Here is a 16664-nt window from a genome sequence, read left to right as displayed (position 1 = left end):
CTATTTATTGAAGCACCGATTTCACATCACAGACTGTTGTGTGTATGGTGCAAGAAGTGTGGAAAAAATTTGTACATTCACCATTGAACAGTGTGTAGTGGAAATACTATGCACCGTTTTGCAGAGGAAGGTATGGCCAAAGTGAGTCCTACAAAACATATGGCTGGAACTGGTTTAAAAAATGGTAGGATATGTAAAACAGGCCATGAAATTCCATCAGGAGGAGTAAAATAAAACTCTCCTTGAAGGAGTACAGGCACTCCTATCAGTGGAGTCCTTGAACTCCTCCTGGAAGAGTTGTAGGACGCTACTACAGTGTGTAGTTTTACTCCTTTCGGAGGAGTACCTTTACTCTATTCACAGGAGTAGCGCAGTACTCCATCAGTGGAGTCCGATTACTCTATGGCTAGAGAGAGTTCTTTTACTCTGGAAAAAGGAGTCGTATATGGGACAAGCGAAAACTCCTCCAAATGGAGTTCTAGTACTCCTTCTGTTTTTAGAGCTCAATTGTGTGCTTCTCCATTATTTCCTTTTTCGTTTTTGTCGCTTGCTCTCCCACCACAGCTAGACAATAGATGACAGCAGAGGAGTATATGCCGAGGTCATCACATGGCCTCGGCACGCTCTGCCGTGATTCAAACAAATACCTTTTTTGCAGTCCATTTTTGGAACATGGTTTCTATTCGGGAAGGACCTCGACACTTCATAAATATATTAACAAATCAGCCAGAGAGATAGCTGAGGCTTGTGAATCGCAGGCTAAGCAGATGTCAGTGTCAGCATGCCATCAGTGTTTTAGAATGAAAAAGAGTGTAGTTTTTGGGGGGATTTCCGAGAGAGCTTATAGTAGTGTTTTAGGTATTATGTTGTGCCTCCTTATATCTTGTTTTTTTTTTTCAGCTTTGGGTTTTTCTTGCCGTATCGGTGGAGGTGTGTCCTTATGAATGTGGTGCAACTGCCAGGTCCAGCGTGACAATCTAATGTTCTTGCCATTGCTGCGCGTGCGCGCTGAACTCTGTTTCGTTGCGCGCAGCAATAAAGCTTTGTTGAAGTCGGCGCTTTTGAGTGCGTGTTTTCTCTTGGTCCTTGTTCCTTCGTCGCGGTATGTATATGAGTGAAGTGGAGGGAACCGCTTTGCCAAACGCGACGTCGCCATCCCGCGCATTTTACGTCAGAGTACAAACGCGCCATAATATTCACCTCACCCAACTAAATAGTGATTTTAAACGTTGTTGGTGTGAATTAGCTCACCGCCTAAGCTGTCCAGACATCATAGGGTCTGCACACAGGCAGCGCAGTCGTCGCCTCATGTCATTTCACATACACATCCCCATTCCTCTTGGAGACACGGCACATGCACACTACCAACCATCCTCAGAGCAGGCGCTCACTTGACTAGGCCGCAGTTCGACTTTAATAAGATTGTTCCCGCTCCTCGTCGTCCACTCTCAACAACCGGGTTTGGAAGGGACAGAACCAGCTCCTCCTGAAAAAGAGAATGATTTTACAATCCTGTGACTTAACCACACTTGTCTGGGTGACTGCAGTGTGCTTTGAATTTAAACCACTATACTCTAGAATTGTTGTTGTACATTTATACACTTGTAGACAACTTTACAAGTTAAGTAATCATATGCCCAGGTGAAGCCCCGGTTTCTACTCTACTCGAACAAGGCCAAGAACCGTGATAGAAAGATGTTCGAAACTGGCTTGAGCAATACGGGCTTCAAGAAGCTGGTCAAGAAGATGGTGGGCTTCAAGAAGCATATGGCGAAGACCAGACGGAAGTTGTACATCATCGTGCATGGCTTTCGGAGTAGTGCTAAGGCAGCGTGGATGCAAGACTTGAAGAATGAGATACTCGACGAGGTAACGCATGCAGGTTGGCAATGCGCATTCCATTTGGGAAGAGTTTCAAACCTTGCAAAATGAAAAAGGCAGGCCATGGGGTATTGTTCTGTATCGAGGTTCTTGTGTCTTGTGTATTGCTGCCGGATATATGGAGCTCTTGTCCGGATATATGGAGCTCATCCCAGTCGAAAAAAAAACTACAGAACTGTGTCAAAAATACGATAAAATATCCTGTAGTTCTGTAGTAACCATCAGATTTTTCTGTAGTTCTTCTGTAGTATATTTCTGTTGTCTGTAGTTCTGTAGCACTTTTCTGTTGTAACGACAGAAATTTCTGATGTTACGACAGAATGTTCTGTTGTCCCAACAGGTTTCCCGTAAAAAACCGCACAGAAATTCTGTCTTAACATCAGAAATTTTCTGTAGTTTTTTTTTCCGGCTGAGCTTCAAGCACACGTTGGCGAGAACGAGCGTTTCTATTGCCTTCAAAAGAATTCCAAAGCTACAAGATGACCAAAAAAGACATTTTGTGAACTCTGTACGTTTGACAAGCACTATACAATCACGTTTGAATGTAGCAGGGGTGCGCTCCTACAGCGCCGCTAGGTCTTATCGCTTGTGCGGTTGCGGACAATGTCATTGAACCTGCATATTACAGTGTCTTCCTATTTTTCTCACAGTTCGGTTTTTCTCTTCAGGGCTGCATATTCACGCATCGTGCGGACTCGCGAACTGAGACATTGCTATTATATTTGTACAAAGCACCTCCTGAAAGCAACCTAAAGTCATCGAGAAACTGCGGCGAATATCAAGCCAAAGATAAGGATGAACAACACCTCGAACATTATGATCATTTTTAGATTTTAGGCTTCTAGACGATTGGTATTCAGCAGAAAAGAAACTTCCCCCGAGCGGGATTCTAAATGGAGGCTTAGAAAACAGACCATCGTTATCTTCTAATGCCATAGGCCATCCGGTCTTCGGCGCAGGCTCCGCTCCGAGTGCTTAGCGGGTAAAACCTGGCCACTACGAATACAGCTAGAAACGCTGACCACGTTATTTCGTTCAAGAGAGAAGTGTCAACGCGACGGTGTCTGAAGCATACGTAGCGACCCGCGTTACCCGCGCCGGCTACGTACTGAACAAGATGAGATGGCACCAGCACACTCTAATGGACTGCGACATTCATTGCAGTCGCGTCCAGGGCTTTCTTCGCAGCTCGTGCTGGCGTAAAGTCCATTTCTTCGGCACATGAACGGAGGTTTAGGTCACGTGGTCGCCACGTGAAAAGTGGCGACGGAGCCGTGCGAGCTGTCCACCTACACATAGCAGCTCACGAAGGATTCTTCAAGACTCGAGTGCTAATACTGTAATGTAAGTAGCTGCCGTCAGTTTTTTTTAAGCGTATCATGTAAGCTTGCCGTGTACACGCCGCGCGTACTCTTGTGACTCTTGTCTGCGTCCAAGCATCCTGCATCCTATAAGTACTTATGAATTTGTTTTTTCTGTTCTGTGACACAGTACCATATAGATAAGTGGACAGTGTTACACAGCGTTTCCTTTCCCTGGGCGAACTCGCCTAGCTGATTCCTTGTCTTTGAATAGTTCGCCCCAGTTTGTCTGTGCTGATATTTTGTACATTGCACATAGTTGTGACGTCGTATTTCCGTGCGAGGGCTTTGCAGGTACACAAGGGGATTTCCGATGAAACAGTCGGCACTTTTCTCATATATTTCTTGTTACGATGCCTGCAATCTACTCTTATTTCCCTTTAGCTGTTTTCTAGCCATTAGGCTCCTTTGCAATGGAGCCTAACTGATGGCAGCTGGTGAGAAATAAGATACCCATACAGACGAAGTGCTCTCTTGCTGATGCGTCCAGGAGAAGGGTGCTTCCGTACTGCTCGTGGATTGGAGCAGAGGCTGCAGTTTGCTACGAGGCTACATTCGAGCCGCTGGCAACACACGCACTGTGGCACGATCGTTGGCACTGTTAGTGAAGACGCTGGCGGATGCTGGCGGGGCCGGTCCCGAGCAGGTCCACTTCATCGGCCACAGCCTGGGTGCCCAGACCGGCGGCTTCTTCGGTCACGACGTCAAGAACCTCACGGGACGGCGGGTGTCTAGGATCACCGGTAAGGCATCTACCGTGGCAAGGGCCGCTGATCAAGAAGTTTGCGCTGGGCCCCTGCTGAAGCATGGATGGTTTGTTAAGAGCATGCCTCAAGTCCCGTCTCGACCGCCAAGGCTATAATAGATCACGACAAAAAAATAACCCAGAGCTAAAACGTTACCAAAATGGGGGAAGAGGGAATGATCGAGCGCTTTTTACGCTGGATCATTCCGTTGCGCCGAAGGGCCAGTGATTCATTCCGCCATTGGACAACCGTAAGTCCGCCTCGTGCGGGAAGCCATTATGTGGCCCTTTTTTGCTCAATGGCCCCTTTCCCAAGCATTTCACCTCAGAAGAGCCGAGCATCAGGCAGGGGGAAATTTTGTACTCATTGAAACTGACCTTAAAACTGCAGTTAAGATAACGTCTTCAAATAATGTCAGATAAAAGTTGTTAAACACGCAACAATTATGTGACGAGATGATATATGCGGAGGACATGTTTCGAGAGTTATAGCTGGTAGGGTGGTTGTCAGAGGCCAAGATCGGCGGTCGCGTTTGGCAAGTTGTAGCGCGTGCTTGGAGCTACCCACTACTCCACGAATGGGGGGAGTTACGAATGGAACGCACCGGGATGTGGATGAACTAGATATTCTGCTTATAAGGAGCGTGGACGTGTTTGAGACTTCACCTGTTTGCATTCCTACGGCGAGTGCGCGTATTTTGATCCGTGTTCTTTTTGTAATAACGTTTACTTTCCCTGTTCGCTGCGCCGTCAATCTTACTGCAGGATAATCCAACTTAACCAAACTATGAGATGACAACTACTTAGCTTTTGCAGAATGCGTGAAAAGCCATTGGAACACCGCCGAAGGTTGCCCGATTTACCAAAAATAAATACAAAATTATTGCTTTATAAAACTCTGGTACGCTCTAAATTAGAATATTCTGCATCTGTCTGGAGCCCTGGCATTGATTCACTCGTTTCCGATTTGGAAGCTGTGCAGAACCGCGCCTGTCGCTTCATGTTGTCAAACTATCACAGAACAAGTAGTGTAACTGCCATGAAATCAAGTTTGTCCCTTCCACTTCTATCTCACCATAGATCAGTAGCATCATTATCCCTTTTTCATAAAATTTACAACAGCTACCTGAAAGATTACTAACAAGACCATCTTACATATCAGTGCGCATTGATCACCGTCATAAAGTTGGGGTTTCATCAGTCACACAAAATGTTTCCATAACTTATTCATACCTAGAACTTGTGTCAGTTGGAATCACCTTCCCCATGATATCGCATGTATACCAGATAACGACGCATTTCGCAAAGCCATTGTTTTTTCTTGAATATATCTATGCTTGTTACTATATTAATATTTGCCCTTTACTTCCTGAACATAGTTTTTACTTATCCCCACTGCATTCTGAAGTTTTGTTTTCCTTTTTCTTTTTGCGCATGTTTTTTGTGTACTTGTAATGTATTTTTTCTGTAACTTTGCTGTACTTTCATATACTTTTATGTATCCCACTCCCCTCTGTAATGTCCCCGGGCCCTGAGGGTAAATAAATAAATAAATATTACATTACAGTCTTACCAAGCATATATACGTATTAAAGTCGAACAACCTATCCTGGCTAATTCCGTTTTATGAAACTATATTTAAATGTACTATATATATTTTTAGATTTAATTGAGATATTTGCATCGTCACAACGACCTTCTGTTTCTGCAACAGCCAAATCCATACTCTTATTGCCCAATTTAGGGATAGCCAGACATCGCCCAAACACTTGAAGAAAGAAGTCAATTTCATCGCACCTCACTGAACATAGTTTCTGTCGTGTACGAAGTTGCTGTCATTTACGTAAGTTTAGACAGCAGTCCAACGTTTTGCTGTAATTTAATGTTTCGAGATAATAAATTCATCTCTCACAATCTGCTGTATTTTATGAAAGATTAATTGCAGTCCAAAATTTTGCTGTGATTTCATTTTTTTCAGATAATAAATTCCTCCCTCACAATCTGCTGTATTTTATGAGACTAATTGCATAATTATATTTATTCTGTGCCTGCTGCAGGTAAAATGGTGGTTGTGGTGTCCGCACGGCAAATACCGATAAATCGTATCAGGAAGTAATGATTATCATTAGCATTCACCTAAGCGTAACCATACGGCTACAAAGAAAGGCTGTGCTACTATCACGGGAACTTCTTAGTTCAGTCCTGATCTGGGATTCGAACCCGGAACCATCGCCTGTCCGGGGCAGTCGCTCCACCAACTGAGCTAACCAGGACGCGCACAAAAGATCAGATGGTAGGGCTAAAGCGAATTAATCTATAACGTTCGATCCCATTTTGAGTTATTGATCAATTTACTGTCGCCCCACTATCTGATCGGCTGGCCACTCTCAGTTGGTAGACTGACTTCTCAGGACAGGCGGTGGTCCAGGGCTCTAATCCCGAACCAGGAGGACTTTGTCTTAAAATAAGAAGTTTTTGAGAACGCTGTAAAGTTTTCCATTGAAGCCGTATGACAGCGCTTACGTGGATGATGAGTAATTACTCCGTCATAACAGACCTAGTACACCTGTGGAAATTCGCTTAAACATTCACGGAACGGACAGAATTAAGCGGTTGCAATCAAGAATTAACTAATACTCGAGCAGGATATAGTATAGTATAAAAACATAATTTAGTTGCAAGGATTGGATCCCTGTACTTACGGAAGATATTAAAAAGAGCGCTTAGTTCACCCTCGTTAACAGAAATTGTTTTCAAATGAGGCGGCCGTTTTCTCTTTCCGCTCGAGAACGTGTGAAAGACATTTTCGAAACATCTCACTTCAGGCTATACGCTCAGAATAAGCGCTGGGTGAAATCGGCGTGTTCTTAGCATCTCTTCAAACGCTTTTAGATGGCGCGAGCCTTGTACGTTCCATCTTCAAAAAAGGCCTGTCGCTCCCACCGTATTTGTCGTAGGCAGCCAATTCAGATCATATGGAAGGTGCCAGAGCTCGGATGCACTAAAGAAATGGATCTAGGGACTTTATAGGATGAACTAGCGCGGCTGGGTGAACCCCCGTTTTAAAAACAGTTATTGCGCACATTATTTACAGATGGTGTAAGTAAAGATTAGGTTAGAAAAATTCCGTGAATAGAGTGTCACAAAGGTAAACTTTCTGTAGTTCTTATTTGTATTTACAGGGAATGCAACGAGAATGTTAATCAAAATGACTACGCAGTGCAGACATAGACTGAAGAACACAAGGGCTGCGCTTGTCCCTGTGCTGTTAACGTATATGCCTGTACTATGCTGTTCTTTTGGTTCAATGTACGCCAGATTAGCCCAAAACTTGAACAAAGAAGATGCCTGTACGCTCGACTGTGTCCACAGGTCTAGATCCAGCGGGTCCGCTGTTCGAGAAGCACGGCGTGCATCTGAGGCCAGACGACGCCGACTTCGTGGACGTGCTGCACACAAGCATGGGCAGACGCTGGGTAGACGTGGTCCAAGGTGGGCTAGGCATGCGCTCCAGTTGCGGCCACGTGGACTTCTACCCGAATGGCGGCCGGAGGCAGCCCGGATGTAGGCGCCTGTCCGGTGAGAGAAGTCTGCAGTTACGCATTCTGCATTGCAGTGCAATGCTTTATAACGAAATGCTTATCTACAACGAAGTAATAGATGAATTGCGGGAAATTAAAGTAACTTTGCGTGAATGACGCGTGATTACAAAACGAGAGTGCACATATTTAACTGTGAATGCCGCACGCGTACATTGTTCTGAATTCCTGCCCGCCGAATCTCTTTCGGCAGTTCCATAGTCATTCACCTTGTATTTCACGAAGTAAACAAACCAGGTGTCAACGCGTGACATATTCATCGGCAGGGCGAATTCAATTCCCATTTGTCTGCTGGCGCGTCAGTGTGTATAAGTTGAGGGGGACAGGAATGGCATTTTTAACCTCCACTACGTTTAACATTAATGAACATGACTGAAAAATTGAATGAATTGGATGACTGTTGGAATACCTATTGCGTCTCCTTTTTTACATGAATAAGTATACTTCCATGCTTCTTTCAGTAAGAAACGCGTTCGTCACTCTTTGAGTCGGTCGCGCGACCTTAGTAAAAGATTTTTACTAAGGTCGCATACCGTTAAATACCATTTTGAATGGAATTTCTCGTGACGCTTAGAAAATACTCCAACCTGCTAGAGTTGGCGAAATTACAAACAAAAAAAGTGCAAATCTCATATAGAAAGCTGAAACCTATATGCAAGCTTTTATTCTCAGCACGAAATCCCGCTAGCTTGCCAGCGCATCGACAAGTTTTCTGACGCTTTTGTCCTAGCCTTGTTAGTTTTCCACCCTAAAAAATTCCAGCTTCCTTTCCATCTTTGTGCCCTGTATGCGGTTATGCACGCCTGTCCTGTCCCTCTTCTTCTGCGCTCCGAATCTTGTGTTCCGTCTAGAGAAATGACTGCGGTTCTGAAAATCGTTCGCTCCCATTCCTTCCCGCAGCTTGCTCACACTCGAAGGCTACGGAGTACTACGCCGACTCCGTGCGAAGCTGCCAGTTCCCGACGCGGTCATGCGACAGCTACAAGTCCTTCCTGTCGGGAAAATGCGATACGAGCTGCGAGGGAGGCCGTAAATGCGGCCGAATGGGCCACCACGCCAGAGCACCACTGATGGGGAACCACTTCATCAAGATAACCAAGAAGTGGTGTCCACGGCGGCCGCCGGGGAAAAGCGATGGAAGCGAGTCCATAGAGATCACGACCATGTCACACAGCTTCGACCCGGACGAGGAGCTCCTCAATACGCTGGGACGGTCGGCTAGGATCCTGCTGGAAGATGTAACTCCAGAGGAACGCAGACAACTCGTGGAAGCGCTCAAGGAGGAGGAGTGTCTCTAGGCTCTGCAACGCCGGTCGGGATGAGCAATTTCCTCGCGGGGCTTACTGAGCATAAGCTGGTACCACGTTTTAATGTTTAACTATGATACGAAAGTAAGTGTTCAGGCAAAAGTTACCAAGTGAAGAAGGAGTAGCAGTACATTGGTTCACGAGCCCTGTGTAAATAAAGTTCGCCACGTATAAGCGTATCAACGATGCAGTTCTTGCAGGCACGGAGTTTAATACTGGACGATAAGAAAACATCAGTCCTCTCTTAAAGTTTTGAAAAACAGTAGCCTAATCGGCTCATCTCCACCTTATCCGGCTTGCACCACCGAAGCTGCGGGCTACACAACGAAATGACGCCAGTGACGTCACGCGAATACCTCTTGCTTCTATCAAGCAAAACCTACTGGCATATTTTCAAATCGTGCCCCATACAGAAAAAAACACATTAGTTGTGGTCTAACTCTGGTTAAACCTAGTTGAATTGCGATAGCAACGGCGGAAGCTTCTTTTGCCTGCTACATTATTCCCCTATCACGCCCTATCAGTGTAACGTGCTACATTTTCGGGGACACTTAAGCTCATCCTTTAAGAGTATAGCGTAAGCTAACAGCCCACATATAATGAGGAGGATTCAACGCTGCTGAAATGAATGTGGAGCGAAAGCATCTGCTGGTGGCCGAGCGTTCCTCTTCTTCTTCTTCCTCTTTTGGATTGGATTGGCACTGAGGCTTCCCTTTTTTACCAGGTGGACCAGACAGGTCCTAGCCAAGTCAATTCCCTATGGACGGAGTCTGTCCCGCCCTGGCGCAACGCCACCAACACTATTTATCTAGTATGCCTTATCCAGTTCTCAAGGCGTCGTTTGGTTGTCTCCATAACCACAGTCCTCTCATCCCGCTGTGTCGCATCACTGTCCACCGCAGCATCTCCTTGCGGCTGTCCAGACGTGAACCCCAGCACCTGCGGCAAAGCTGACCTGCTAGGCTGACATACACTCTTAAAAAAAAGGTTGGTGAATTCACTAAGTAACTACTAACCGTTTACTTGTCACATAGATCACTACCTTCTTAGTAACTCGAGGTAGTAAAAATACAGCTAGTGAAATTTACTACCCCAGGAAGTTAGTGAACAGTACTAGCGCCACTTAGTAGTAGGTTAGTGAATACCAACACCTTCGTGCATTATAGTTTGCCTTTGAAGGGTAGTGGAATATGCTACCTTCTAGGTTGTACGCAGTACTACCTAGAAGGTAGTACTGCGGCAGTACGCAGTACTACCGCACCTAGAGATTCGTACTACATAGGTCGTAGTACTTATTACAACATATACCTAGTTCTTATTATGGGTTACCATTGAAAAGGTAGTATAATGTGCAACCTTTTCTTTAGTATAAAATACTACATGGCCTAGAGGTTCTCACTACATAGGTCCTAGTGCTTACTGCGGCAGAAACCTGGTATCAATTGCTACCTGTATGGAGCTAATATATGCATCGATAGGTAAATTATTTCTGAAAATATTGAATATCTTAATAAAGATTTGGTAATTAAAACTAATTGTATTATTCGTAATATGTGGTCAATTGTCATCGGCTTCAAGTTCGGTGCAACATTGAGCTGATCTACAAACAAGACGCTAATCAATTTTACCTTGTTCGCACTAGTCTTCAAGCAATGATGACGACAAAATTTGCGGACAACAAATACTCACTTTATTCATATTTAAAGGCAGTGTGGCTATGCCCTTTTCAATTGCAGAAATGCATAGTGGCGATGAGCTTCTTAGGCTGCATAAATACTCTAGCACTGCGCAAACGTTTTCGTTGCGCGTTGAATGCCTGACATTAAATATCCAGTAGCTCTCAATGGCATGCGTAAGTCCCACGATGACGTTCAGCATTCGACCTTGATATCTTCAAACCCAGCATATATTGCGTCGGCGTCATCAGGGTTCATCTGGACGCACTCCAATGCTGGGTAGATGTCCTAAAATGCAACATAGAAAGTAATTAAATTAGAAGGCACAAATGAATTTATAGCAAATTTATACTTACTGGCCTCACCCGGAAATGTGGCTTTCAATTCTTTCACAACCATGCAGAGGCAAAAGTTCCACCATTCAATAGCAAAGTGATCTGCAAGTATTACAAAATTGACATATTTTAAAACCACTTCTTCAATGACAATAAAAGGGAGCAATAGAGACTTAGAACTTATGAAATTGTTGTTTTTTTTTTTTTTTTCAAATAATGAAGTCCGCAGTTTATTGAACACGCCTAAATTCCACAGAAAAATATTACCTTTATTTCATATATTCCGGTGCTTTTAGATTTACAGGCTGTTTTGTTTTTGCTAAACACAAAGCAACATTCATAGAATTATGACACCACACACAGGTAAAAATTTTGGGATGGGTATTTTATACAATAATTTCCAGAAAAGAAAAGATTTACAGCGCTAACAAATACACACACACATAGGACAGGCACTGAATATCCTTTTTTTTTTTCGAATCACCACAATGAAACTTCTTGAAAAAAAGAATTTTATATGCAGTTCAAAAAATTGCTACACCTTGTCGTGGACTGGAAATGATTTAATCAAGTAAAAACAATTGCTAGGCTAGTTGGTTCATTTCACAAAATGAAATTTTAAAAATAAATGCAGATACACAGATATACATTTTGAGATGGGTATTTTATAGAATAATTTCCAGAAAAGGATAGATTCACAGCACTAACAAATAGACACTCACAAATACACACACACAAGAAAGGCGCTGACTCCATCTTCTGTTTCGAAAGGACACCAAAATCAAACTTAAAAAAAAAAAAAAAGATCTGTATGCAGTTCAAAAACGTCCTACAACCTTGCCGCAAACTGGAAACGATTTAGTCAAGTAACACCAGATGTATAAGCTAGTAAGTGCCTTTCACCAAAACGATGCTTCTTCCAAAAAGATATAAACACACAGATATAAATTTTGGGATGCATATTTTATACAATCATTTCCAGAAAAGGGAAGGTTCACAGCGCTAAAAAATACACACTCACAAACAGACACACACAGGACAGGCGCTGACTCCAAACTTCTTAAAAAAAACATACGTTTCATTTTGCTGTCGCTTCGAAAAAGAAAAAAAAAAGTTGGAGTCGGCGTCTATTCTATCATTCCATGTGTGTCTATTTATGTGTGCGTACTTGCTAACGCTGTGAATCTTTCATTTTCTGTGAAATGCACCAACTAGCCCAGCAATTGGTTTCACTTGACTAAATCATTTCCAGTTTGTGACAAGGCTGTAGGAATTTTTTGGACTGCGTACAGATTACAGAAACATATTTCTAACGACGCGCGTAGCTCGAGCAGATGCACTAGGATCCAATAATTGTATACAAAACAAAGCAGAAAAACTCAGCTCATACGGTCTTGAAGTAAGTTCGTGACCAAGTTATATGTTCCCAACAAATAACAAAAATGTCAGCAAAACTCTTGGAGGAAGGCAGCAGAGCAGGCAACACCAACACAAAGCAAAAGAGGCACACACACGCACACAAGGACTACGCTGCACTGACAACTATTTCAACTGGAAACCGCACATCTTCTTCCTTCACTTTACGTCTGCAGCCAACTTCTTTCTTGTCGTTAACATCCTGCCGGTTTGCGCAAAACTTCTACTTCCTTCTTCAACAAAACCACCGATGGCATGCTGACACATTGGTCTCCCAAGTCGCAGATTGCATATGCTTCATAAATCTCTCTGGCTAACTTGTCCTTCATCCTTTTCATAACCTTATCATTGTGAAGGTCAGCCGGACATTTTTGGTCTCTACAATCAACGCAGTCTTTGCAGTGCACAGCCAGATTTGTGCCAGACTTGTCCGATATTGCTCTCTAATCCTTTCATTGAGTCATCTTCCTGTCTGTCCAATATATTTCTTTCCACAATGCAAGGGAATCTCATAAACAACCCCCTGAATGCACTTAGAGTACCTAGTCCGGTGCGGAGTTTTGCATCCAGAGTTGAAGTCCTGGTCATTAACCTGCACACACATCCCTTTAGCCCTGTTTGGTGCCGTCGGAATGCAGGTTAATGACCAGGACTTCAACTCTGGATGCAAAACTCCGCACCGGACTAGGTACTCTAAGTGCATTCAGGGGGTTGTTTATGAGATTCCCTTGCATTGTGGAAAGAAATATATTGGACAGACAGGAAGATGACTCAATGAAAGGATTAGAGAGCAATATCGGACAAGTCTGGCACAAATCTGGCTGTGCACTGCAAAGACTGCGTTGATTGTAGAGACCAAAAATGACCGGCTGACCTTCACAATGATAAGGTTATGAAAAGGATGAAGGACAAGTTAGCCAGAGAGATTTATGAAGCATATGCAATCTGCGACTTGGGAGACCAATGTGTCAGCATGCCACCGGTGGTTTTGTTGAAGAAGGAAGTAGAAGTTTTGGCGCAAACCGGCAGGATGTTAACGACAAGAAGGAAGTTGGCTGCAGACGTAAAGTGAAGGAAGAAGATGTGCGGTTTCCAGTTAATATAGTTTTCAGTGCAGCGTTGTCCTTGTGTGCGTGTGTGTCCTCTTTTGCTTTGTGTTGGTGTTGCCTGCTCTGCTGCCTTCCTCCAAGAGATGTGTGACCAACTAGCTCATCATTCGACTCTATTAATGTCAGCAAAAGTTTAAATTTACTACAAACCTACAGTTTGCTACAAAAAATTCTAGGACTGCGGGTGCCAAAAGATAACAAAGATGTCCACAAGGTTTGGGTTTATACAAACCTACAAATTACTACAAAAACGCGATAGAACTGCGATGTAATCAAGTGCGAAAAAACATGATTTAGTTATACTTGTGCAAACCTGATTTCAAAAAAAAAAAAAAAAAAAAAAGGACACATTCTTTCCTTCGCACGATGCATAATTTTTACTGTGTTAGGTTCGTTTTATTTTCAGCGGTGTTTATGCTCAACAAAAACAGCATTTTCACAAGAAAAAGAAAAGCGACAACAGGACATGTCGTTTTCGTTGAGCATAATGTTTGTAGCAAATGGCTCTGCAGCTTACTCTGTTCAATTTCACTTCAACAGAGTAGGCATTATTTCTACGGCGTTTACTTCTTGTCAGGATCAGGAAACAGTCGGCAACAATTTACTAACAATGGCGATAAATAATTACGTTTGCAATACGCAGGTCTTTGCATTCCAAGCAATGAAGATAAAAACGGGCAACTTACCTCGAAGCGCACGTTTTCTGCACCATCCCTAAATCGCCATCCAGCAAAGCATTTATCAGATCTTCCTGCCGATGCTGCCCGCTGGCTTGAATATTTCTCTTTCGGTCTTTCCAAATCACTAGACATGGGCGACGAACACAGCGCCTCAACGTCACTCTTCCCGCCAATATCAGTATCGGTGGCAGACGGCCAGCACCTCGAAGCAGAACGAATGAAAATAAGCCAGTCTGACAAGTCGATGCTGGCGCAATGCGCGGCCAACGAGCGGCGGCGCTGCTGTCAAAAACGATGGGGTCCTGGAGTCGATGTCTGCAAGAGCAACATTTACGTTGTGCTTGATGTGTGGACTTTCCGATGGCGCTCATGAACTTTAATATGTGGACCAGGACACGCAGACATTTACGAAAGTGTGAGATTCGACAACCACCATTCCACCAGCACAACGACGACGCTCCCGTCCACAGCGCGCCGTTTCGCACAGCGGAAAGCATGCGCAAAGTGAGAGGGGAATATGCCCGAGTATTAGCCATCGCCCCATTGTTCTTTTTATAGCCGCGCATGAAACCGTTTCATATTTCGGCGTCTACCGTCCGCCGTACTTCGCCCACCTGCAGCGCTGGCATGTTTGGACGGTTTGGATGCCTGGATCAAATGTCGACGGTACAGCCCGTGCCAGCCGTCTAGCCCACGCGCATTCTTCCCGGCACCGTTCTGTGTATGTGTGTGTTTATTTTTTTGCTTACAGGGTGTTGATTCTTGGACCATACGTAAAGAAAATGGAATAAAAGTTGATTGCAGGCAACTACATGCGAGGTGGAAGGCATTGATTTCGTGTCGTTGTGCATTTCTGTTGCACTGGTGGAAAGCACAATGTTAAGATGAACAAAACAACAGCAGTAGACGCAAAAACGTTATGCTATGCAACGTGAATACAAATTATTTTCAATTTTTTTTAAATGTCTTGTTTCTAATATGACGCCATCCGCACTTGAGCGTTTGTCCGTGACTGACTGCAGGTCGTTCCCATAAAGCGTCCCAGTTCACTATACTGCAGGCTTTTCCTGGAAGAGCTAAGTGTCGCTCTGACTTTTTTCGTCACCGCAATACGCTGTCAGAAGCTCGCATGGGGCACAAAAACTCAAATTCTGTAATGTTTTTCTTTAGCTTGAAGTGTGCACAAAAACATAGATTTCAAAAAAAAAAAAAAAATAAACTAAAACGAACGCCATTAAATGATCGAAAGTAATGTATCTCGTTAATTTCAGGATAAGTTTTAATGTATGACTGGCAAGAACAGCAAAATCATGAATTTCTGAAAATATTGGTAAAGTTACGCTAGCAAGATACCATGGTAAAGTTGTCCAGGGATTCTAGCATTTAACTCGTCAAAACTACTAACAGAAACTCACTTGTTAGTAAAGGGAGCCGTTACTACCTCAAAAAGTTGCGAGTTAGTTCAAGGTTAGTAAAAAGGTAGTAAAACCCATTCGAAGTTAGTAACTGCTGCATTTACTAGCTTCTTACTAACCTTTTTTCTAAGAGTGTAGCATGAGCACTTGGTAAGTCAACACAATATGTTCGATCGTCTTTGCCTCCCGCCCGCACACCGCACACAAGAAATCCGCGTTGTCCTTGCCCTCGATCTGCGCGTGCCATTTCTTCGTGCGCAGCACCCCCGCACGGGCCTCAAAAAGCAGGGCGCTCCCCAGGGAGTTGTCATAAAACAGCTCCTGCGTGATGTCCCTCTTGTGCGTGAAGTACATACTTGGCCGCTGCACCAGTTCGCCACCGCCTGGTCTCCGCCGCTGCCACGTGTTCACGCACCTTCGATGTAGTCCATCAGGTGTCTTTAGTGTTTGTCACAGTTGGCAGTGGTACCTCATACTTTGCCCTCAGTTCACGTACCCTCCTCTTCCAGCGTGTGCATACTCCGTAGAACAAAAGGCAGAGTTGTACTCGATGAGCCCAGCGGTCCACCCCCAGAGTCCACGAACGCATTTCAAAACTAATCTTGGCTACTGCCTCCCGGGCCTCGAAGGAGGACCAGCCAACGGTCCTCTTCTTCTTCGCCGTCTTCGTCTTCTTCCGGCTGAAGCGGTTGCTAGGAAACGGCATAAACCGTGGCTACGGCCGGTGCTATCGCGACGAAATGAAACCTGGAGTAGTATTGCTAACGCAATAAAATTTCGGGAGACGCTCAAGCTATACGCCTTAAGAGTAGATCGCAATAGCGCCTAAAACCGCCGGTTCATACTGCGAATTTTTTTTCTAACGACAGACAAAGGCGCTCATTAGCATACAGTCGTACGGCAAAGCATACATCATGGCGAACGTTTATACAGCTTGCGTGTCATTTCGGGTTTTCCTGTGGGCGCCGCATGGTGGCGATGATTTTCCCGTTACAACAACGGAGAACAACAGCGCCGACACCGGCTTTTCTGCGACAAGAAGCCCTTACGCTGGCGCTGAAAATGTATCAAGACGTGCTATGATGTGTGCCCACAACGGTCTAAAATTGCAAAGAAAAAGGTTGTGGGGTAAGGGGGTAT

The 16664-nt window shown here is 44.2% G+C and overlaps 1 protein-coding gene and 1 long non-coding RNA gene across 2 annotated transcripts; one reads left to right on the top strand and one right to left on the bottom strand.

Annotated features, from left to right (window-relative positions):
• The first annotated feature begins 132 nt into the window (after positions 1 to 132).
• LOC146181914 (pancreatic lipase-related protein 2-like) lies at positions 133 to 9062 on the top strand. The gene is made up of 5 exons (XM_084575869.1): positions 133 to 141; positions 1642 to 1869; positions 3733 to 3985; positions 7360 to 7566; positions 8487 to 9062. Exons 1-5 carry the CDS (start codon positions 133 to 135, stop codon positions 8882 to 8884), a joined length of 1095 nt encoding a protein of 364 aa, XP_084431995.1. The 3' UTR covers positions 8885 to 9062.
• A 1506-nt stretch (positions 9063 to 10568) lies between these two features.
• On the bottom strand, positions 10569 to 14252 carry LOC146181913 (uncharacterized). Its single transcript, XR_014700027.1, has 3 exons — positions 14116 to 14252; positions 10926 to 11006; positions 10569 to 10857 (listed from the first exon to the last, which is right to left on the bottom strand). It is a non-coding gene; the product is annotated as an uncharacterized LOC146181913 (long non-coding RNA).
• Positions 14253 to 16664: the final 2412 nt, after the last annotated feature.

The sequence above is a fragment of the Amblyomma maculatum genome, chromosome 8 (genome assembly GCF_055883805.1).
Source record: "Amblyomma maculatum isolate TAMU_Amacu chromosome 8, ASM5588380v1, whole genome shotgun sequence".
Classification (NCBI taxonomy): domain Eukaryota; kingdom Metazoa; phylum Arthropoda; class Arachnida; order Ixodida; family Ixodidae; genus Amblyomma; species Amblyomma maculatum.
Note: the sequence above shows the minus strand (reverse complement) of the source record. Positions and strands in the feature narration are given on the sequence as shown.

Bases quoted from the DNA above. Each gene is read 5' to 3' on its own strand.
- LOC146181914 (XM_084575869.1), top strand. The intron at 3,986-7,359 runs GTAAGGCATCTA...CTGTGTCCACAG, and splicing joins GCGGGTGTCTAGGATCACCG to GTCTAGATCCAGCGGGTCCG. The intron at 7,567-8,486 runs GTGAGAGAAGTC...TCCTTCCCGCAG, and splicing joins CGGATGTAGGCGCCTGTCCG to CTTGCTCACACTCGAAGGCT.